The 25,067-nt window shown below is 39.6% G+C and overlaps 2 protein-coding genes across 3 annotated transcripts; one reads left to right on the plus strand and one right to left on the minus strand.

Moving 5' to 3' along the window:
- The first annotated feature begins 1,842 nt into the window (after positions 1-1,842).
- On the plus strand, positions 1,843-14,487 carry LOC128701946 (mediator of RNA polymerase II transcription subunit 29). Its single transcript, XM_053795915.2, has 5 exons — positions 1,843-2,022; positions 7,628-7,899; positions 10,358-10,419; positions 12,299-12,383; positions 13,080-14,487. Exons 1-5 carry the CDS (start codon positions 1,929-1,931, stop codon positions 13,299-13,301), a joined length of 735 nt encoding a protein of 244 aa, XP_053651890.2. The 5' UTR covers positions 1,843-1,928; the 3' UTR covers positions 13,302-14,487.
- A 2,526-nt stretch (positions 14,488-17,013) lies between these two features.
- LOC128701945 (elongation factor 1-alpha-like) lies at positions 17,014-24,716 on the minus strand. 2 transcript variants are annotated; one of them, XM_070101441.1, is made up of 3 exons: positions 24,561-24,716; positions 18,901-19,680; positions 17,014-17,737 (listed from the first exon to the last, which is right to left on the minus strand). In XM_070101441.1, the coding sequence occupies exons 2-3, from the start codon at positions 19,651-19,653 to the stop codon at positions 17,105-17,107; spliced, it is 1,386 nt and encodes a 461-aa protein (XP_069957542.1). In that variant the 5' UTR covers positions 19,654-19,680; positions 24,561-24,716; the 3' UTR covers positions 17,014-17,104. The 2 variants fall into 2 exon arrangements, with proteins under 2 accessions (XP_069957542.1, XP_069957543.1); XM_070101442.1 differs by lacking the exon at positions 24,561-24,716 and adding an exon at positions 23,247-23,289.
- Positions 24,717-25,067: the final 351 nt, after the last annotated feature.

Genomic DNA, 25,067 nt, shown 5'->3' on the forward strand with positions numbered 1-25,067 from the left:
ATTATTATTATTATTATTATTGTTGTTGTTGTTGTTGTTATTATTATTAACCACAAACTAGGGGAGAGGGTTCAGTACGGTACAAGCAGTTTTAGTTTAATGTTTATTATATACCCCATACCCATCCTGTGGGTGGTAGTCAAAAGATTACAGAGGTACATAATGGGTCCAGGGACTAGACCACAAAATTTTGATAGCCAAGCAAGTTACAAAGGTAATGAATTCAAGGTCACAATCATGACAAGTTACAAAAGTATTTACAGATTACAGAGGTACATAATGGGTCCAGGCACTGGGCCCCAACGTTTTAATAGCTTGAACATTAAAATGGTATAAAATACCGACAGGTTGTTAGGTAAGACACATATGCAACAGTTAGGTATCTTTATTTCGAAACGTTTCGCCTACACAGTAGGCTTCTTCAGTCGAGTACAGAAAAGTTGATAGAAGCAGAAGAGACTTGAAGACGATGTAATCAGTCCATCACCCTTAAAGTTTTAAGGTGGGCAGTCCCTCAGTCTGGAGAAGAGCATTGTTCCAAAGTTTGAAACAATATGGAGTTGAAGTGACAGGATGGAGCCTTATATAGCGCCAGGAGGTGAGACGAAGGTCACTAGTAGAAGTAAGAATGCATATGTGTCTTACCTAACAACCTGTCGGTATTTTATACCATTTTAATGTTCAATCTGTCAGACACTGCAACACAAGGGTATCTTGGTACAGACCTGCAATCATCTTCGACAACCTCTACTAGTGAGAACGGCTGGATTTGAGAGGGACCTGACCTCCCAACATCTGCGTTCTACTAGTGACCTACGTCTCACCTCCTGGCGCTATATAAGGCTCCATCCTGTCACTTCAACTCCTTGAGGGCTGAGCTTGCTACCATCTGCAGCTCATAAGACTGCCATCCCCACGAGCCCCTTTGAGGCGGGGTAGATGGCAGACCAGAGGCCTAGCTTCTCCCTACGAGCCCCGTGAGGGCGGGGAATGTGGCTAGGCCTGGGGACACTTGGTCCCAAAGATGAGGAGGTACTGTACCTCCTCCCATGGGAGACTTAAGTCTCGAGACACTCAATTCAATTCAATTCAATTCAAAGTTTATTCTCTATAAGGATTACAATGCTGAGTTTACAGAAATTTGGTTATTGTTTGGTTTACATGTAGTAAAATTGTGATTACAGAGTGTACCACTAGAACGCTTAGCATGGCTAGGCATTTCGGGCATACTTAGTTTTATTCTTAATTGTAAAATATTACAAATTATGAGGTAAGTTGGTCTTATGGCTAAGTGACTAAATACTAGTTTATGAGTTTAGCAATGTGAATGCTTTTGTTTTGGCACAGTATATAGTTTCAGTATTGGAGTATCACAGGATTCATTATTTTAAGACTGAGATTAATATTTCTGTTTATGGTCAAATGAGTGAGCGAGTGTAAGTGTGAACCACCAGGTGGTATTCGTGTAGTTAGGGAGCCAAGGCCGGGTCACCACTACTTGGAAAAGACCCGGGCCGGGAGAATACCGACGAATAAAAAAAAAAAAAAAAAAAAAAACTTCAACTCCATATTGTTTCAGACTTTGGAACAATGCTCTTCTCCAGACTGAGGGACTGACCACCTCAAAATTTTAAGGGTGATGGACTGATTACATCGTCTTCAAGTCTCTTCTGCTTCTATCAACTTTTCTGTACTCGACTGAAGAAGCCTACTGTGTAGGCGAAACGTTTCGAAATAAAGATACCTAACTGTTGCATATGTGTTTTAATAGCTGAACAAACGGTACAAGCAATGTTGGCCCTATAACCCAACAACAACAACAACACAGAAACAAAACAATCTGAACGTAGCCTCATTATACGGTGCATGCTGTCAGTGGCCCTAAAAACCCGCACAACAACAACATAGCTTCATTGAGGCGGAAAATAATGAATTCTCAGCAGCTGATGAACAGTCAGCTGTCACAGCAGCAGCAGCAAGCACTATTGCAGCAGAGCCAACATGCACAGATGTCTAACATAGGTCAGTGTAGCTGAAAAAATAAGGTGGGGAAGTATCGCTTTTTTTTTTAAGTAAAATTGGTGAAGAATTTCGAGGTTGTTACCACATCGTGGGAAAATGTGTATATATTATTTGATTCAGGATGTAAACTGACCAGGTAAATAAGTATTTTACTACTACTACTACTACTACTACTATTACTACTACTACTACTACTACTACTACTACTACTACTACTACTACTACTACTACTACTACTACTACTACTACTACTACTACTACTATTACTACTACTACTACTACTACTGCTACTATTACTACTACTACTACTACTACTATTACTACTACTACTACTACTATTACTACTACTACTACTACTACTACTACTACTACTGCTACTGCTACTACTACTACTACTACTACTACTACTACTACTACTACTAGAGTTTACCTGGAGAGAGTTCCGGGGGTCAACGCCCCCGCGGCCCGGTCTGTGACCAGGCCTCCTGGTGGATCAGAGCCTGATCAACCAGGCTATTGCTGCTAGCTGCACGCAAACCAACGTACGAGCCACAGCCCGGCTGGTCAGGAACCGACTTTAGGTGCTTGTTCAGTGCCAGCTTGAAGACTGCCAGGGGTCTGTTGGTAATCCCCCTTATGTATGCTGGGAGGCAGTTGAACAGTCTCGGGCCCCTGACACTTATTGTATGGTCTCTTAACGTGCTAGTGACACCCCTGCTTTTCATTGGGGGGATGTTGCATCGTCTGCCAAGTCTTTGGCTTTCGTAGTGAGTGATTTTCATGTGCAAGTTCGGTACAAGTCCCTCTAGGATTTTCCAGGTGTATATAATCATGTATCTCTCCCTCCTGCGTTCCAGGGAATACAGGTTTAGGAACCTCAAGCGCTCCCAGTAATTTAGGCATTTTATCTCCGTTATGCGCGCCGTGAAGGTTCTCTGTACATTTTTAGGTCAGCAATTTCACCTGCCTTGAAAGGTGCTGTTAGTGTGCAGCAGTATTCCAGCCTAGATAGAACAAGTGACCTGAAGAGTGTCATCATGGGCTTGGCCTCCCTAGTTTTGAAGGTTCTCATTATCCATCCTGTCATTTTTCTAGCAGATGCGATTGATACAATGTTATGGTCCTTGAAGGTGAGATCCTCCGACATGATCACTCCCAGGTCTTTGACGTTGGTGTTTCGCTCTATTTCGTGGCCAGAATTTGTTTTGTACTCTGATGAAGATTTAATTTCCTCGTGTTTACCATATCTGAGTAATTGAAATTTCTCATCGTTGAACTTCATATTGTTTTCTGCAGCCCACTGAAAGATTTGGTTGATGTCCGCCTGGAGCCTTGCAGTGTCTGCAATGGAAGACACTGTCATGCAGATTCGGGTGTCATCTGCAAAGGAAGACACGGTGCTGTGGCTGACATCCTTGTCTATGTCGGATATGAGGATGAGAAACAAGATGGGAGCGAGTACTGTGCCTTGTGGAACAGAGCTTTTCACCGTAGCTGCCTCGGACTTTACTCTGTTGACGACTACTCTCTGTGTTCTGTTAGTGAGGAAATTATAGATCCATCGACCGACTTTTCCTGTTATTCCTTTAGCACGCATTTTGTGCGCTATTACACCATGGTCAAACTTGTCGAAGGCTTTTGCAAAGTCTGTATATATTACATCTGCATTCCTTTTGTCTTCTAGTGCATCTAGGACCTTGTCATAGTGATCCAATAGTTGAGACAGACAGGAGCGACCTGTTCTAAACCCATGCTGCCCTGGGTTGTGTAACTGATGGGTTTCTAGATGGGTGGTGATCTTGCTTCTTAGGACCCTTTCAAAGATTTTTATGATATGGGATGTTAGTGCTATCGGTCTGTAGTTCTTTGGTGTTGCTTTACTGCCCCCTTTGTGGAGTGGGGCTATGTCTGTTTTTAGTAACTGTGGGACGACCCCCGTGTCCATGCTCCCTCTCCATAGGATGATAAAGGCTCATGATAGGGGCTTCTTGCAGTTCTTGATGAACACGGAGTTCCATGAGTCTGGCCCTGGGGCAGAGTGCATGGGCATGTCATTTATCGCCTGTTCGAAGTCATTTGGTGTCAGGATAACATCAGATAGGCTTGTGTTAACCAAATTCTGTGGTGCTCTCATAAAAAATTCATTTTGATCTTCGACTCTCAGTCTGGTTAGCGGCTTGCTAAAAACTGAGTCATATTGGGACTTGATTAGCTCACTCATTTCCTTGCTGTCATCTGTGTAGGACCCATCTTGTTTAAGTAAGGGCCCAGTACTACTGCTATACTACTACTACTACTATTACTACTACTACTACTACTACTACTACTACTACTACTACTACTATACTACTACTACTACTATACTACTACTACTAGTATACTACTACTACTACTACTACTACTACTACTACTACTACTATACTACTACTACTATACTACTACTACTACTACTACTACTACTACTACTATACTACTACTACTACTACTACTGCTACTACTACTATTATTATTATTACCCTAGTGGGTTTAGCGCTTCGTTTTTATTGTAATATTATTATATTCTGCCTCCTTTTTTTTTTCTGTAACTGATTTTCACATAGTTGAGTTACTTGGTTGTTTTAATTTTTAATGTTATAATCATGACTGATTTCTACTGTATCTTACAACCAAGGTTTAAATAATAAGATGTTACAAGGACCCCAGTGGAAATAAGCTACTTTGTCTGACATTGTTGAGGTTATCCTTTAGTAATTTACAATGTAAGATAATTGTACCTATGTGTACCTGTACCTAAATAAACGTAACTAATAATTTAATATGTAGTAAGTAAGTAGTTAAGTTTATTCAGATACAGGTACACATAAATACAGTTACATAAGTTATCATACATAGAACCATATGTGTAGATTACCCAGGATAACTCCCCCGAAAAAGTCAGACAAAGTGACCTATTTCCGAAATAAACTTTCTAGATAGGCACAGCGCCAACTATCTCTGTCATGCAAGACCCTGTGTCTAGCTCTCATTCACACAAGAATGCAGGAGGCCTACTGGCCTATGGTATGTAGGCCCAGCTCACACCCACTCTTGTACCTGTCCAACATAGTTTTAAAGCCATTTAACCCGTAAACGTTCACATGCGTAGTGCTTCAAAAGTAGATCTATTTTTTTTACTTATTTTCAGATATAACAAAAAAAAAAGTAGATCAAAGTTTTTTACACATTTTCAAATGTACAAAAAAAAAAATTTACTTTTTTTACATACTTTCAAATGTTGAAAAAACGTATATATACGTTTGAACCGTTTACGGGTTAAGTAAGTTTATTTAGGTACAGGTACACATAGGTGCAATTATGTTACATTTTAAATTACCAAAGGATAACCCCAAAAAATCCCAAAAAACAGCTTATTTCCATTGGGGTCCTTGTAATACCTTATTATTTAAAACCTGGCTGTAAGATACAGTAGAACTCAGTAGAAATCTGCTAACACCTGTTACCTTTATTCACCTAGCAGTAAATAGGTACCCGAGTGTTAGCCAACTGTTGTGAGTTGTATCCTGGAAAAGAGACCTTAAAGACCCCAATGGAAATATTACGTATTGGCTTTCTTGGAGGTTTATATGAATAAAATCTTTAATTGTCTTACAATTTAACACTGTAGAAATCTATTTCCACATAGAGAACTTGAGATTGTTCTTATATAATTATTCCTCAGATTACACTATGTAAAATATTAAATGTTTTAATATTTTTCAGACGTAATTTGTCTCAAGCTATACTGTATGAGTGTTAGTTATTATTATGTTATAACCATACATAATTGATACATTCAGCTTGTAATGAGGTTTTCTTCTCAGCCTTGTTGGTTGTGAACATTTGGCTCACATCCATAAAGAACTACATGTTAGTGGCTCTCTTGTGTGCCTAAGAGTATTTTAGTATATGTAAACTACAATATCTGTGTACTGCAGAAAAGAAAGAAATGATTTGTATTTGTTTTATCTTGGGTGGGGATAGATGCACAAGCAAATCTGTGTTATCTTGATTCTCTTCCTTTCCTTCATTTAGTAGTAGAGAGATACTTAAGGATGCATAAGCTGTTGTGGGTCATATCCTTGAACAGGATCTAGGAATCCCAGTGGAAATAAGCCAACATAGCTGGGTTGGTAGTGCACTCAGCTCACACACTGAGGTCCATGGTTCAGTCCCCAGTATGGGTGGAAACCTTAGGGGTGTGTTTCCTTAAGACACCTGCTATCTCTGTTCACCTAGCAGTAAAAGAGATACAGTGGACCCCCGAGTTTTGGCGGCATCGACTTTCGTGAAATCCGACTTTCGGCAAGTTTTTTCTGCAAAATTTGGCCTCGCGTTTCGTGATTAGACTCGTGATTCGGCGACCGTCCAGTACCCGTCCGCCCGTCACCGCGCACACAAAGCCAGTCTCCCACACCATTCACGCTCAGTGTGCCATTGTTTACCAACACGTGACCATCACCCCGCGGGTTCATACGTAATAATCCATTGTTTTTTGTGATTGCAACTGCTAAATAAGTCACCATGGGCTCAAGGAAAGCTAGTGCAAGCCCTTTGGTAAAGAAAGTGAGGAACACGATCAAATTCAAGAAGGAAATCATTGAATAATATGAGAGTGGAGTGCATGTTACAGAGCTTGCCAGGATGAATGGCAAACCCCATTCAACCATCACTTCGATCATGGCGAAAGGAAAGGAAATAAAGTGTGCTGTTGTTGCAAAGATTAAGGACATTTGTGCAAAGTGGACTGAAGTGCAAACATTTATGGATGAACTTCACCCTAACAAAACTCTTGCAGGCCGTATTGGCAACATGTACAATGACAGTGTTGTGTCCCACTTCAGACAAATCTTAAAGAAACGCCAGAAACAGAGCTCTCTGGACAGATATTTTGTGCGACAGGGTTCCAGTGACTCTCAAGTTGTTCCCAGTGCCAGTGTCTTTAAAAAACAAAGAAGGGAAGTAACCCCAGATAAGGACTTCATACCTAAAGCCCTAATGGAAGGAGATTCTCCTTTCAAACAATAGTGTACACATTCCTCCTATCCCCTCCTCCCGTCTTCCATCCACCCAGAAGTCTTCAGTAAAGGTAAGTGTAATGTTATTGTTTTTTATATGCATGTACTTGATCTCTCATTGTTTTCAGTATGTAAATCTTTATTTAATTTGAAAAAAATATTATATTTTAATATTTTTGGATGTCTGGAACGGATTAATTTTATTTCCATTATTTCTTATGGGGAAAATAGTTTCACCATTTGGCAATTTCGACTTTCGGCAGGCTCTCTGGAATGGATTAATCACGAAACTCAGGGGTCCACTGTACTTGGGTGTTAGCTGACTAGGTGTGGGTTGCATCCTGGTGACAAAATTAACCTAATTTGCATGAAATGCTCTGCATAACAAGAGGCTTTCTATATAACATGTAATGGATGTCTGCTAGGCCTATGTAAGTTGTATCATGTACTTATAGAAATAAAGATTATTATTATTCTTTTCTTTTGTGAGTTATCCTAGGTTATTAACCCTCCACAGGTAATAATCCAAATTAAGTTGTCATTTTTTCTAGGGCCACAACAAAACCTCCAGCAGAGTCAGCAGTCTCAAGAACAGCAGCAGCAGCAGCAACAGCAGCAGCAGCAGCAACAGCAGCAGCAACAACAACAACAGCAACAACAACAACAACAGCAACAACAACAACAACAACAGCAACAACAACAGCAACAACAACAACAACAACAACAACAACAACAACATCAATCTAGTCAACAGCAAGAGTACAAATTAGACAACATCAGCCGAGTCAAGAATCACTATGGGCAGTTAAAGGAAGCTCTTATGGTGAGAAACTCTGGCTTTACGAACATGGGCTAAGTCAGTCCAGCATTATTGAGATACGTTTTATTTGCTACCTGCACACTGCAAGCATCATAATTATTGGAAGCCTCGACACACTTACCAGCCCACAAGCATGTCCTGAACTGCACTGTGATACAATTTTTATAGCAATCATCTTAAACTTTAAACAGCAAAAATGGCTTAAAACCATTATATATTTTTTCTGAACATTACCCATGGCATATACTGATTCCGATGCTATCAAAATTAGCTAACACACCGATATTGATGCTCAATTTTGGGCCAATGTTGCTATTGTCAATATCAGTCGATTTTAGTGCCATCAAAATTAGCCAATGCTCAATTTTGGGCTAATACCGATGTCACCAGAATAGTTGATACCCACTGATACCAATACTTTTGCACACCCCTAAATTTATTATATCAAGTAAGAGTCCAGCTTTCATTGTTTCACGACAGCACAAATATAGAGTACTGGTTGATTAGTTTTACGCCTTAATTTACAGACTCGTTTCAAAGCCCATCGCTATAAAAGATATACTGCATCTCCCTAGAATATAATTACTCTACCTATTTGTAGCTCCTAGAGCAGAGCTATATGTACTTGTAAAATGTCAGTTTTCCTTCAGATTTTGTACTCTTGACGTCACCTGCAGAAAGGATTCTCTACCATTTCAGAGATTTTTTTTTGAAAAGTGGACACTTAGAGGAATGTTAATTTAAGGGGTCTGGACAGTGAAATGCACTGTATAACCCTTGTAGGTTTAGCACTTCTTTTTTATTATAATAATAATGGACAGTGAAAGGGTTAATGAAGCATAAAATATAGGCTATACCATCGGCAAAGGGTGTCAGTTTTATATGCTGGGTAGCATTTGGTAACTAGGAGATGGTTCATGGAGTTATTGGCATGGGCAAGTGCCCTCTAATAAATTTAATGTAGACCATTCCTGATTACGGTTTCAGTGCAGTAATTTAAAGCCTTTTTTCGGTTTCACGTCAATAATTTGAACCTCTTTTGAGTGACTTCAAACTTGTTAGATTGGTGTATCCTTCCTAGAAGGATGGGATTGTTGTTATTGTGTGTAGGTACCAATATGCTAATTTTATTGAAGAAATTGGTAAAATTGAAATATCTATACTGACTTTCATATGATAATTTGTGAATGCCTTATCAGATTGGCTTCCAACCTTCAACTGAGTGGCTTTGAACTTAAAGTGCTGGTGTATTTTGGTATATTGGTCTTTGAGATAAGTAGAGAAAGCCTCTTCTGATTGCCTGTACATGTACACTGTCAAGCCAGGTGTATTTTACTCAGTGGAAAGTTAAAATGGGTTTTGGACTATTGAAATTGGGATACGTATTAGTTTCAGTGGTATAATTTGTGAATGCCTCTTCTGATTAGCTTCAGATATTAAGTACAGTGGAACCTCGGTTTTCGTACGCCCCAGTTTTTGTAGGATTCGGTTTTCGACTTTTTCCGTCAAAATTTTGTCCCAGTTTTTGTACATCACCTCAGTTTTTGTAAAGTTAACAATGGCCCATACCAAACCTGTCCACCTGCCCGCTCGCGTCACTTGGCCACTCAAGCACCAAGTGATTCAAGTCTGCCTTTGTTTATTGTTGATTGAGCATCACCCCACGCATTCAGCCAAAACATTTTGTAATAATCTATTGTTTTTTGTGCTTGTTTATTGAGCGCGACTGCTCAGTAAGCCACCATGAGGCCAAAGAAAGTTCCGAGTGCCAGCCCTTTGATAAAGAAGGCGAGAAACATGATAGAATTCAAAAAAAAAGTTGTAGCTAAGTACGAAAGTGACTCTCAAGCTGGTCCTAGTGCCAGTAAAAGACAAAGAAGGGAAGTAACTCTGGATAGGGCCTTGATACCTGAAGTACTTATGGAAGGGGATTCCCCTTCCTAACAGTAACCTCTCCCCCCTCCTCGCTGTCTTCCATGCACCAACAAGAGTCTTCAGTAAAGGTAAAAAGTGATGTTAAATGTTCATTTATCCATTTCATTAGTTACTTATATTTATTTCTCATTGTTTTCTGTGTATGTATAAAACTATAGTTATTCTCTGCAAAATGTATTTTTTGTTAGTATTTTTGGGTGTCTGGAATGGATTGATTGGATTTACATTATTTCTTATGGGAAATATTGCTTCAGTTTTTGTATAATTTGGTTTTTGTCAGACTTTGTGGAACAAATTATTCACGAAAACCGAGGTTTCACTGGATGTACTAATATTTTTTTCATTGTTAAGGTTAACAATATTTTGTGCTTTTCATAGATCAATACATGCCAGTAGTTTTAGTTATTATTTACTATTTTCAGGTGATGTATAGGTTTGTATTAAGAATTTTAATATGTAGTACTTTACAGTATAAATGATTAAATTTAAAATTTTTAATTCCAAAACATTATCATTTTGTTTACAGGAGACACTGGTATGTGCGTCCACCAACCTCGGAGGCAACCATCAAGTTGATCTTGGAAACAGGTAATTGTTTTTTGCCACAGGGCAATGATCCCAATAACCATTAACAGATAGTAGACAATATACATATGTCAGGATGGGAGAACATTATTGGATATGTTTGAGTCCTGGGACCTTGGCCACTCCAAATGATACAAGAGAATGAGAAAATCTGGTACATATTTACTGTACCATGTAGTAAAAAGGACCCCAATGGAAATAAGTCACTCTGACTTTTTTTGGGTTATCCTAGGTTCTTTACACATATGCTGCTATGTATGATAATCTGTGTAACTATATTTATGTATACCTAAATAAACTTACTAAAAGAACGCAAGTCGTCAGTTAGAGTCAGGTGAGAATACCATGGAGAAATATCAGATATGCAAGAATAGCAGAGATGATGTACTGTATTTTTCAGCCTTTGGTTCTGTAGTGTTGGAAGTCATAATTAAGGATGTTTCAATACAGTAGTACACATCCTTGTTCGACTGTAGATCATTTCTTGTTCAAACGACTCAGATTTGTTGATGACATTTGGTCATAATCCAGGAAGGCTTAATATGTAAGAATTTCTTAAGATCAGCACCATTAAAACTACTATTACATTTATTCTTGAGCTGGAAATGAAGATAAATTACCATTTCTTGATGTCCTGCAGTGCAGGTCACTCAACAGAGGCACTCTTTGAAAGTCTACAGACAAATAAAAATGACCATACTCATTTTTAATTGCACCAAAAGAGGTGCAGCGATTAGATTTTTCCTAAAAGCTGTATGTATCTCCAGTACATTACCCTCTCACACATTTCCCTACTTCCCTCTCTGCTTTATACAAGATTGTAGTGGTGGCCCACTGGCCCACATAGCCATCACAGCCTGGTTGATCGGGTATAGTGGCAGTGCCAAGGGGACATAATTGGACTGAAGCTCCACTATAATAATGCAGCTTCATGACAAGTCTACTAGCTCCCCTTTTAACCACATTGCCACCCCTCAGTCCCTCCTATTTGGAAAGTGGGAAGCCACCCCTGTATATACTGTACATGTATATAACTTGTTGCTGTTTAGTGTGTGTAGAATTTTTTTTTTTTTTTTTCAACAAGTTGGCCGTCTCCCACCGAGGCAGGGTGACCCAAAAAAAGAAAGAAAATCACCAAAAAGAAAATACTTTCATCATCATTCAACACTTTCACCTCACTCACACATTATCACTGTTTTTGCAGAGGTGCTCAGAATACAACAGTTTAGAAGCATATACATGTACATATAAAGATACACAATATATCCCTCCAAACTGCTAATATCCCAAACCCCTCCTTTAAAGTGCAGGCATTGTACTTCCCATTTCCAGGACTTAAGTCCGACTATATGAAAATAACCGGTTTCCCTGACTCCCTTCACTAAATATTGCCCTGCTCTCACACCAACAGATCGTCAGGTCCCAAGTACCATTCGTCTCCATTCACTCCTATCTAACACGCTCACGCACGCTTGCTGGAAGTCCAAGCTCCTCGCCCACAAAACCTCCTTTACCCCCTCTCTCCAACTCTTTCAAGGACGACCCCTACCCCGCCTTCCTTCCCCTATAGATTTATATGCTTTCCATGTCATTCTACTTTGATCCATTCTCTCTAAATGACCAAACCACCTCAACAACCCCTCTTCTGCCCTCTGACTAATACTTTTATTAACTCCACACCTTTTCCTAATTTCCACACACCGAATTTTCTGCATAATATTTACACCACACATTGCCCTTAAACAGGACATTTCCACTGCCTCCAACCGTCTCCTCGCTGCTGCATTTACCAATCAAGTAAAAATAAGGATTGTCTGCACTACAGATTATACCATATCAGTCTTGTAAAGTGTGATTTCTGTAATTTCTGACTTTTTTGCAGGAATGCTGGTGAAGTGCAACATGCTAAGTTTGAAGAAAGCATTGAAAAATTTTATACATTATGTGACCAAATGGAGTTGAATCTTGTGAGTATTTTTGCATTTATGTTCAATTTTATCATCTCCACACTAATATTGCATTCAAGATATGTAGATGGCTGCCTGTTCTCAGTAATTCTATCATTATTCAATATGATTAGGTACAGTTTTTCATCACATAGAACAGTACAATATTTATGTAATAATTACAAATAAAATGTTAATGTATTGCAGTAGAACAGTTGACCTCACTCAGCAATGTCTCACTATGTCTTCCCATATTTAAGAGGAAATCTTGAGCCTAGTGACTTTTTTAGATACGGTGCAGGTAGTACGTTTGTGTCAACCATCTTTGATATTGTTTTAACGTCACCTTTGCACCATTTATAAAAATTTTTAGTATATTTCTAAATGTTTATACAGTAGTGTACTGTATATTGTAATAAACGGAATCGAGGAAATCAGCTCTTAATATACATTATTTAGGTATGCATACTGGTCAGACAGCCCGTTGTAAGTCCGAGTTGTCGGTAAACAAGTACATCACTAAGTGAGGAGAGGCTGTAGTTTTTTCAACACCTTGTGAACTTATGTGATTGATACTGTAACTGGGATTTGCTAGTCATAAGTTTAATCCCCACATTGTTCCTAGCTTTCAAAATTATATTTAATGTTTATTAAAATGCTGTGCTCTTTATTATTCACCGTGACTAAGTCTGCTTATTTATTTCACCCTTTGTCCAGAGAACAGCAATTGACAGTCAACTGCAAGGAAAGGCTTCCCAGTTTTATACACCTAGCTCAATATCTGCACCACCTGTTGATGTCCAGAAATATGCTCATTACCTCACAACAGTGAGGAATCAAGTGGTGTATGCTAAAGACATTCATACTGCTCTGGTGGATGCTGCTACAAATATGAGCATCAACACTACAGCTATGTCAGCTATGGACAGCAGTAATTGATATCTTTGCTTTCATAGTCCTTTTTAAACAGTTTCATTGGGTACAGTATACAAAACTTTTCAGTCAATGTGCAGTGTACAGTAGTACCTCGGTACTCAACAGCTCCCAACTCGAACAATTCGGTATTCGAACACATTGTTCGGTAAAACGCTCAGTATTCAGCCGACTGTTTGCTCAGCGCTCAACCAAACAATGTGTGTCAGTCTCCCCACAGCTGTCACACAATGCAAAACTCTGCTGAACTTCACTGTAAACTATTTTGTTTCTTTGCATTTTTTGGTATGTTTTTATACAGTATTGTACATATAAATAAGGCACCATGGGGCCTAAAAAGATTAGTGATAACTTCAACCAAAAAGAAAATTGGTTACTCACAATAGATATGAAAAAAGAACTCATAGCAAGATATGAAAGTGGTGCCCACATGTTTTGTATGGCGAAATCTACGTTAATCTAATTTACATTAGTCCTTATGGGAAAAATTCGTTCTGTACTCGAACAGCCTTCTGAAACAAATTAAGTTAAAGTACCGAGGTACTACTGTACTCTTAAAAAGGTGTTGCAATTCATATTCTTATATGTACATTTGTATTTTTTTTGTTTACCACTAGTTAGGCATGGTGCCCCCAAAGAATTTAAGACATTCATTCACCATCTGCCTTGCTGTTAGTGCAGACAATTGAGATAAACAAAAAAAGGCACAATACTGTGACTGTCCTTGCTCTTACCCTGTGGGCACCTAGCTCCCTCGCAATGCTCCACCTCCTGCCTATATATACCCATCCTGCTCTCCTTTTCGTTAGTGCGATTTTGTAAATGGTCCAAGTTCGACCGAAATGTAAGTTTTTCTCTTCTATGTGTGGGTTGTGTAAAATTTAAATGCCATTCAGGCTGTAACATCAATACCATTGCTTCAAACAAAATGCATTTTTTTTTTTATAATAGTTATCCTAGATTTTCTTTCCAAGTATACTTTATTGTTATAACATTCATGGAAAGTGATAAACCCATGGTCCTTTGATGAGTAGGAAGGAGAGCGTAGGTCCAATTCCTTGGATCAAAAGTCCCTCACTGGCTTCAAGGAACCTTTCTTGAAAATTACAGATTTTAAAGACTATGTATTTGGTAGATGTAGTTTGTTGTACACCACCATACATATTTAATAAAATTTTAAATATTTTTCAAATGCCTCTAACTTGTCCTCCATATCAGAAAGCACTAAACCCACAGGGGTCAGTGCTTGAAGGGCAGGTTTGGTCGTGTAGTGATGCACTAGCTGCTGAACCCCAGTTCATGAACTTTGTACTGCTACTCTTCCTAGCTATAGTTAAGAATGCATTTCCAACTTCTGGTACTCATTGCTGTATTACCTTTGTGGGTTTAGTTGAGAGTATAGTAATTTTGGTGGTTTAGTCTTAAGGTTGTGATAATCAGACTTCTGGGCAAGACTAGTAGGGAATCGAGTTCTGGACACCCTGCTGTGATAAGAGCTCCAGTTAATTTTATTTTTGACCATTGACATTAAATTAAAATTATCTGCATTGGGATAATTATGAAAACTAAGCACTAAACCCACAAGGGTCATACAGGGGTAGGATGTACCGTTTAATGTGTTTGATCAGCCTAGCAAGGGTGGAGTATAATGGAGGTAGAGTTTAAGGGCAATGAGTGCAAAATCATATAATCAAAGGTTGTGTATTATGGAGAACACTAAACCCATAGGTTTTATATAGCACATATCCCCTCAAGGAAGGTTCCTTGATGTTGGTGAGGGGCTCTTGATTTAGGGAATTGGATCTGTGCTCCAGTTCCCCGAATTAAGCCTGAATGCCTTCCACATCCCCCCCCCTCAGGCGCTGTATAATCCTCCGGGTTTAGCGCTTCCCCCTTGATTATAATATATAGCACATAGGGGTGGAAGATATTTAGGCTCAATTCAGGGAACTGGAGCACCAATCCAGTTACCTAGATTAAGAGCCCCTTACTAAATGGCAGATTAGGGTGCTACACTCACATGGGTCATAATTATAATAAAGGGGGAAGCACTAAACCCAGAGGATTATACAGCGCCTAGGGGGGGATGTGGAAGGCATTCAGGCTTAATTCGGGGAACTGGAGCACAGATCCAATTCCCTAAATCAAGAGCCCCTCACCAACATCAAGGAACCTTCTTTGAGGGGCAAGTCATACAGCACCTAGTTTCATGGAGACTCCTAAACCTGAGTCATACACCTGGGAAATTGGAAGGTATTCAAGCTGAGGGGAAGGAACAGGTCCTTCATGGGATTGAGCCTCTCCATGAACATAAAGGGCCCATATAGTACTTTGGGGGGGGGGGGGAGGCATCTTGGCTGTCAAAGGATAGTCCCCCCCCCAAAAAAAAGTGAGACCTCAGATATATACCTCCCTAGAGGGAACACTGCTTCACTGAACTTTTAAAACATTTTTACCGATCAGTTGGGGGATGTAGTTATTAGTCAGGGTTATTTTACTAAAATTTAAAGAGGCACCATTCATGAATCATTAATTTTAAGGGGTTAGAGCATCTCAGGAATGCTCTTGTGTTGCATTACTAGGGAAAGCACTTTTGAAGGGGATTATAATTAAGGGGGAAGCACTAAACCTGTAGAAACAGGTACCAAGGTGGTAGTTTCATTCCTTGGAACCTTCAAGGCTTGCAACGTTTTATTTGTTATCAATTAGCCTGTCTGACCTGTCAGTACTGAACTCTGAAGTGTCTTTAGCACCAGGGTTAATACAGGTTTGGCAAGAAATTAGCTTCAATCCTTTGAATCCCTCGGCATAAAACCTTCCTGGGAGTACTAAAACTAGTGGCAATGTGCAAGTTCACCCAGGAGTCAATCCTAGGAAGTTACTAGCCACATTTCACCATACAGAAAGGGAGGGGGGGGAAGACTGCAAGGAGAATAAGTGCTATGACAAAAGTGCATGCTAAACCTGAAAAGGCCATACAGCATTATAATTTGTCTAGCAAAGGAATGAGAATTTAACAGGAAATAAGTGCTTTAATTTAGAGCCCCTCACATGGATCATGTGAACCAAGGGAAAAAAATGAAGTTATGTTGAACCTATTTCAAGTGCCTGCGTAGAGGAACCCTCTACGTGCATAACAAACTCTTCATTTTCTAGTAGTTTTATTCATAAATGATATTGTACATTATAATTTTAAGCGCAAGAATTTGGCATTAGCAGACATTGGCAGTACCTACATACAGGTATGCATATATACACATTTAAAAAGCCCAGCTACTATACAAAGGTAGCAAATGACATACTATACTATGGATATAATTAAAATCATAAGTACAATCATTTATGAATGACATTTGAATGAAATTAAATAAGCGGAATGTACATTAAACATACTATGAGTAATGTGAGAATGCTTGCAGTTTATGGAAGTTAGCCTTTTAAATATGTACTGAACTTTATTTTCTGTACATTCAGTTTGTTATTAGTCAATATTCAGTCAAATCTGGTAATTAAGCAATTTTATTTGCCATACCATGTCAGGCATTTTAAATTCTATATTTCAAAGCTAGCTGGAATGCTTTCTACTAAACCGATACATTTGTAAATTTAACAAGATTAAGCCATAGTAACTGCAAAAATGGTACTGAAATTCCAGTGGAATTTAATGCCATCCAATTTAGAATTTATTGTCCCTAGTAATACAAAGACAATGAGAATGTTTACTCCTTACTCAAGTTTATTCTTATAAAAACCATACATCTTAAAGACTAGATAACGCAGTAAACCTATTATGGTCTCTAAGATGTAGGTTACTTCTTCTTGAGGGCCTTCTCTGCTGCCTTTGTAGTCTTTCCGCCACCTTCCTTCTTGTTGACATCCTTGATAACGCCTACGGCGACCGTCTGCTTCATGTCACGTACGGCAAAACGTCCTAGAGGAGCATACTTCTGGAAGGTCTCTACACACATTGGCTTACTGGGCACCATTTTAACAGTGCAAGAGTCACCAGACTTTATGGTCTTTGGTCCAGTTTCCAGAACCTTACCAGTACGCCTATCGATCTTTTCCAGAAGTTCATAGAACTTGCAGGCAATGTGAGCAGTGTGGCAGTCAAGCACAGGTGTGTACCCAGCATTGATTTGACCAGGGTGGTTCAAAACTATCACTTGTGCAGTGAAGTCAGCGGCCTCCTTGGCAGGATCGTTCTTAGAGTCTGAAGCAACAAAACCACGTTTCAGATCCTTCACCGAAACATTCTTCACATTGAAACCAACATTGTCACCTGGAACAGCTTCTACCAGAGCTTCATGGTGCATTTCTACAGATTTTACTTCTGTAGTGGGGCCAGTTGGAGCAAAGTTCACCACCATTCCAGGCTTTAGGATACCGGTTTCAACACGTCCAACGGGCACTGTACCGATACCACCAATTTTGTAGACATCCTGAAAAAGGAAAGGCCAATATAAGTGCAATGGGTTTAAGATGGAAATAGATACATGAAAGCACTGATATGCCAAGTTGTAGATGTGGAACTTTGGGGGGCAACAATTTCTGGGCAAATTCTTCCCAAGGACCAGTATGCCTGCTGCAGTACTGCAGGAATCTCAAGATGCTAGCAGTCTGGTAGTCTTGCCAAACCATTTGACCAACAGGTCTGCAGTATTTAATTTGCCTGATTAAAAATTTTTAGCCATTTTCTTATTACTGCTGTCCATTATATTCAGTACAACCTGCTTAATGAATTCAAGATTAGGGGTCCAGGATTTGGCAAGCTTGCCACTAACCTATTCTTGAAAATGAAGACTGGACTGCTTGTGGTGTAAGCCATAAGCAGGCTTTGTACAAAATTGTAAAGGCAACCTACCCCTCAAGAGGGTTGAAAATAGTAAATTGTTGACTAAGATCAGACTGGTCCAAGATGTTTTAAGTAAAAAGTCCACAACACTAGGGTGATTGAGTTGCCTTTTCCTAATCCTCCCATTTATTGTACCAAGGAATTTACTTTTTGGCAAAATATTTCCAAAGACTTCCAGAGACAGTCATTCTTAGAAGCAAGTTTCCCCACAAACTAAGTTTGTCTGGTACCGGCAACAGCCAAATCACGTTACAAAATGTAAAACTGTTGCTAATGTTTATTTACTAGATAGGGAAAGTATACATCTATTGTTTGGCAAGATCCTTAATGCAAGGTGATAGTTCCTTTGCAACAGCATCAGCAAATCTCAGGTTTGGCAAAGTCAGTTTTAACAGGAAAAAAATTGTGGCACTATGCAAGATGTATAGCATAACCCCCCACCCAAAGTTGAGAATTTTTAGTAGTTTCCATACAAACCCTTAAATTTAATCAGGCAAATTAAAGATTACATTTAAGCAGTACTTCTAGTAAAGCTAATTAAGCCATTTAATTTTTAGATGTAATTTCAATCTTTGAAAATAGTGCAGTGGGAAATAAAGTTTAGAATAACCATTTGTTAGACAGCCAATCTTAAGAGGGAATCTCCCTCTAGTGAAAGAATTTTAAAACTAAAAATAGTGACAAGGTACATCAAAGATGCAATTATTTGGCCTATTAGTATTTGATATCAATAAGCCAGGAAAGGCTAACCTGCAAGGGAAGACGAAGGGGCTTGTCCAGAGGTCTGCTTGGGGGATCAATGTTGTCTAGAGCATCGAATAATGTGTGGTACTCGTATGAGCCATTCTTGCGTTCAATCTTCTTTGGTTTCCACCAGGCCATGTTGTCAGATGGTTCCAGCATGTTGTCTCCATTGAAGCCAGAGATGGGGAGGATGGGCACAATAGCTGGGTTGTAACCCACCTTCTTTACATATGCAGTAAGTTCCTTTTTGATTTCTTCAAATCTTGTTTCAGAGTACTTTGGTTCTGTGCTGTCCATCTTATTCACAGCAACAATCAACTGCTTCACACCCAAGGTGAAGCACAGGAGGACGTGCTCACGGGTCTGGCCATTCTTAGAAATCCCAGCTTCAAATTCTCCAGTACCAGCAGCAACAATCAGAACAGCACAGTCAGCTTGAGACGTTCCCGTAATCATGTTCTTGATGAAATCACGATGCCCTGGAGCATCAATGATAGTGACGTAGAACTTCTTGGTTTCAAACTTCCAGAGGGCAATATCGATGGTGATACCACGTTCACGTTCTGCTTTTAGCTTGTCCAAAACCCAGGCATATTTGAAGGATCCTTTGCCCATCTCTGTCGACTCTTTCTCGAACTTTTCAATGGTACGTTTGTCAATGCCACCACATTTGTAGATCAAGTGGCCAGTGGTAGTGGACTTGCCAGAGTCTACATGGCCCACCACCACGATGGAGATGTGGATCTTTTCCTTACCCATTTTGTCAAGTTATCACTGAAGTTTGTTCTGGAAAGTAAAAAGAAAGTAGGACTAGCTAAAATGTTAGTGCTATGAAATTGGTAATTCAGTAAAGTTGGAAACCTGGCATAGAAAATTACTTTTGTACAGAATGGGGGTGCCCTGAAAGTTTAATTGAAATTTAAGGAACTAAATATCAGGCACACAAGTGCAAAACTGCAAGCTTGACTGGGAATTTCCATTTCTAAGTAAAGCTCCAAAATAAATTTGCTTAAACCAGACAAATTTAAGTACTCGGATAATTACAGGTTAAAAGGTAGTCGTCCCCCCCCCCCATAAATAGAATTGTTAAACACTATGCCAACAGTGAAAGGCCAATGGATCTGATTTAGAGTTTCCCCTAGGTATTCTACAACTAGAATAAAATAAATTTAGTCTTACTTTCACACAAACCTAAAATGAAGTTAAAGGTCTTAAAAACTGTTTGACCAAAACAATTTTAGGCAAAGTACAATTAATGAGGCTATACAAAAGCACTTTCTAAACTCTAGGAACATTTATCCTTTCATACACCAATTAGTTTAAAGGTAGGTTTATCTAGTACCCTTAGGTGGGGGTTTAAGAAACTGTCTAGAATTCACTAGTAGGCCTGCTACTGCCACCTTCATTAAAGGAGTTTATATCCACAGCATCAACAAGCAATGTTTGCAAAGAGCATTTTCTTTGCAAGAGCTTGACTAGGCACAAGTAGTTACAAGCAAATTCGTTAATCACGGCAAGAGGCCTGCTAGCCCATGGTACATCTTAAGAACCTAAGAACATAAGAACGAAGGAACACTGCAGAAGGCCTACTGGCCCATGCGAGGCAGGTCCAAGTCCCTACCGGCTTAAGCCAATGCACCCAACCTAGTCAGGTCAGGTCACATTGACTTAAGGGAGGAACACGGCAACCGACCTGTTAGCACAAGCTATCAGGTCCAACTCACACCCACCCACATCTACTCATGTATTTATCCAACCTATTTTTGAAGCTACACAACGTTCTGGCCTCTATAACGGTACTTGGGAGTTTGTTCCACTCATCCACAACTCTATTACCAAACCAGTACTTTCCTATATCCCTCCTGAATCTGAATTTTTCCAACTTAAAACCATTGCTGCGAGTCCTGTCTAGGCTAGATATTTTCAGCACACTATTTACATCCCCTTTATTTATTCCTGTCTTCCACTTATAAACCTCAATCATATCCCCCCTAATTCTACGTCTTTCTAGAGAGTGCAGTTTCAGGGCCCTTAGTCTATCCTCATAGGGAAGGTTTCTGATACATGGGATCATCTTTGTCATCCTCCTTTGTACATTTTCCAGAGAATTTATATCCATTCTGTAATACGGTGACCAAAACTGTGCAGCATAATCTAAATGAGGCCTAACCAAGGATGTATAGAGTTGAAGAACAACCTGAGGACTCCTATTATTTATGCTTCTTGATATGAAGCCAAGGATTCTATTAGCTTTATTGCGAACACTTATGCACTGTTGTCTTGGTTTCAGATTACTGCTAACCAGAACTCCTAAATCTTTTTCGCAATCCGTAATATTAAGATCTACATTATTTAGATTATATGTGGCATGGTTATTGTCCTGTCCAACATTTAGAACTTTGCATCCATTGTCGAGCCATTCTTTGTTAACAGTTCAATGCTGATAAGTATGCTTTAGAAGGGACCTTAAAGTCCCAGGGAAAAGATTCTGCCACCTCACTGCTGTAGGGGTTGACTGGGAGGCAAGGTACAGGACCAAATGCAGCAGCATTATAGGTAGTTAAACTAGCCAAGTAGGCCAGAATGTATTAAAGCTTTCTGAATTTGTGTCAAACTCAGAAATATAGAAACTAGGGTTAAGATTAATTTTTCCATGAAGATGTGGAAAGCAAAGTTGGGCAATTAAAACTGCAAGTACCACTAAAGTTGATGCTTCACAAGACTTAGTATTAGAAAGATTATGCTGCCCAGTTCAGAGGTTCATAACTGAATTTGTGCTGGAAAAATAAGATAATGGGAAAACATTTTAAATTTCAAACAGGGAAAACTTTTCCTAGAGGCAACACCTTTATATGTGGGACAGGTACGAGAAGGCACAATTTGGCTAGAGAGTTCAGGCATATTACAGCGCTACATTCAATGGGCAAATTTTAGTATCTTCACAAGGTCAGATGAACCTTTCAGGTATATGTACTGGCCTATGCTAGCGATTTAGCATAAATTAAAATCCAATTCACTTTAACCATGCAAATTAAATTAGTCTGCAAACCTATATCAATTGCTACCTTAATTGTAGTGGCAAGCTAAAAGGTGCTGCTTAACTTCACTGGTGTACAGCTTCAGTCAAACCCACACTGATTTTTCACAACTTTCACAAAACATCAATTTGACCCATTTATGGGTGGCTCAGGCAGTTTAGACTGCTTTACAGGAAAGCATGATTGTAGGTCAGCGATTTAAAGTTTAAGAAAAAGCTTATTACAGTATTGCAAAGGAGACTAGGTCCATAATGGAACTTTGCTCCAAGCAGGCCAGGTGCAACCTTTGCAATATCTTAGCAATGTTGGAACATTTTCAAGTGGGAAAGCTCAACAGTAGGTACTTTGTATCATACCAAGTAAGAGGTTTTGCTCCCGTGGTTCAACCATCAGTGCTTAAGCATTTGAACTATTGTATGTCTGAAAGTTGTCCTTAAGTAAATGTTTACTACCTCCCAATTACACTTCAATCTTTCCTCTTCCAAATTCTGCACCTTTGGAAGTGCAGGTAGTCTTCAAAATATTCAGTTTAAAGCTATACAACCTGGGCCAAGTAGTCTGCAATCTTTAAACTAGTCTAAAAAATCTCATACCTTATCTACCCTTTTGGTCCTGCAAGTTAGTCACTGGTAGTAAAAGTGACATGTTTGAGCGAACTTAAACCACTTAATACTTGGTTTAATTAGAGACAAGAGGGAAGAGAAACTAGTTTCTGTAGTAACATGGCATTTTATAAACTTTGTCCTACTCTTGAGGATAAACTAGTTCTGGATGAAGAGTCTTAGTTAAAAGATGCCTGAAGAAAGCATAAATTTTCTGAAGTAATTAAGCCATGTTCAGGAAGTACTGCAGGTTCAGACTAAAAGAAAGTGCACTTACAAGCTTCCTAATACTTTCCAGTTAACCAAGTTATTTATCCATTTAAAGAGGATCTTTTAAAGTTCAGTTTGGAGGAACTGACTCCAGTTAACCACTGCAGGAGACCCACTGGCTCAAGTCATTAAGGATCAGGAAAGCGCTGGTTTTATTGCTACAGTTTTTTATAAACAGGCTAGAGATACACTAATGGAAGTGGGTGGGAGAGCTACCCCCCCCCCCCACTAGCTTGTGCTAGCTGCAGGGCAGCTCATGAATATACTGCAGAGCTCCATAGCATTTTTAAACAGCTTTAATGTTCAAGCTAAGGCTGGGTAGCACCTACAGCAGCTGTTATAGCCACTAACTGTAGGAGCTTGGCAATGAAAGCTCTCCCCCTCCTCCCAAGTTTCCAGTGGAACTTCTTAATTTCTTTCTATATACAAAACGGTAACTAACCCTATTTTATTAGTTGCCGGGTACAAGGACAAGTCTGCAGTGTTGCTCTGAATGGTGTGCGAACTTCCCTGCAAGGAAGGATTAGGGTGTATATGCCACAGGGAACAATTTACAGGTTTGTAACAGTACATGATACCCGAAGGTTAAAGCTAGGTTGCAAGTGTCCTGGGTCAGACTAGTTAAAGCTAGTCAGGTCCAACTCTTCCACCCATTCTTGCATCTGATTAACCTATTTTAGGAAATTTTAGCTTTGACGTTGCTCAAGTGTTCCAGGCGAAACTTACCAAGAGTGCTTTTTATATCAAATTATTTAGTCTAACCCACTGCTGCCAGTGGGTTAATTTAAAAATACTTCGAATTTCCTATTTCTATTGAAAATTCTAGGAACTAAAGCATATTCAGGGCCTTCAGCGTTGTTAAATTACTTTCCACAGCATAGGGCTAGCGTACTGCTAGCTTTTACCTAAAACATAAGCAGCACTGCAGTAGGTCTACTGGTACAACCTAGTCAGATTTAAATTAATAGTATTTTACTTTTTAATAAACCTAAAGTGCGACCAACTTCATTGGTATTTCCGCGACACTAAACCTGTAGTAAAGAGCACCTGGGGGGAAGGGGGGTAAGGTGAGGGTATGTCACACTAACCAAGGTCACACCCTAGATCAGGAACCCTTGCTAGGGACAAGTAAAAGCTTTTCAGTAGAAATTTATTATAGGTGCAGAATACTAAACCCTAGAGTGAAAAACTTCACGTCAGGGGGGGGGAGGGGAATAGAAATCAGTCCAGTTAAAAGCCTGCACAAACCTCTAGAATCGAAACAAATTAACAGTTTATACACAAGTATAAAAGCTCCAAGGAATAAGCAACTTTAAAGCAGTATCAACGCAACTTTGCGATTTGAGGTAATGGCGGCGGTGCCTCATGGTGGCCCCACGCCCGTCCTGCCGCACCCTTATTAACACTCATACCCTGACATATACCATCTTTTAAGCAAAGTTTCCTGCACCAGAACTATTCAGGCGGTTCGCTTACGTAGAGGAAAGCCGAATAAAATAAAAAATGTTATGAATTACAAGATATAAAGGATGAAACATGGTGATGGAGGCGAGCATGGCGGCCATGCGGTGGCGGCTCAGACAGCCGGCAGCTCGCCAACTCCATGTTCCACATTATTTCTACTTTCCAGGCGACTTTCAACTATTTTACACTCTTCCAACACTGTCCAGCGTACTTTCCAACACTTTCCGGACATATTCACTTAACATTTGCAGAGGAAATCTTGTCAAAAAACGCCACTTTCACAAATCCTTACCTTGGCAACAGGCCTGCGTCGACTGGCCACGACGGAAAGGACTGATGTAGGCAGATGTAACTACTATATAGCCGCTCCGCCCTTTTTCATTGGTCGCCTTCTGGTGACGTCACGGACTTCCAGTCCCCTCATTGGTTTCCAGGACTCTACGTCACGGGCCGGAGAGGCTCTTGATTGGCTGAGAGCCAGGAGCAGCGCGCGCAGCCTTCACACACTTTATGGCGGGAGTTTCATCCTCAACTGACATGTCAACAACTCTTGGCTCATGTGCTGTAAACCTTTATTTCTGCTTTTTTCATTGATTTTCCTGCCATCTTATGCCTTGCAGCACCTTCCCCAATGATTCTTTCATGCCAGACTCCGCATTATTGACGAATCTATTGACGTTATTGCAATCAATTTTGCAATATATGAGAAATGCAGCGGATGGTAAATTGATTACTTGGAACATTTGCTAGTCACTATCAACGTGAAAATTAAATGTCACAACATTTAACATGTGTATGT

This window comes from Cherax quadricarinatus, chromosome 77 (assembly GCF_038502225.1).
Source record: "Cherax quadricarinatus isolate ZL_2023a chromosome 77, ASM3850222v1, whole genome shotgun sequence".
Classification (NCBI taxonomy): Eukaryota; Metazoa; Arthropoda; class Malacostraca; order Decapoda; family Parastacidae; genus Cherax; species Cherax quadricarinatus.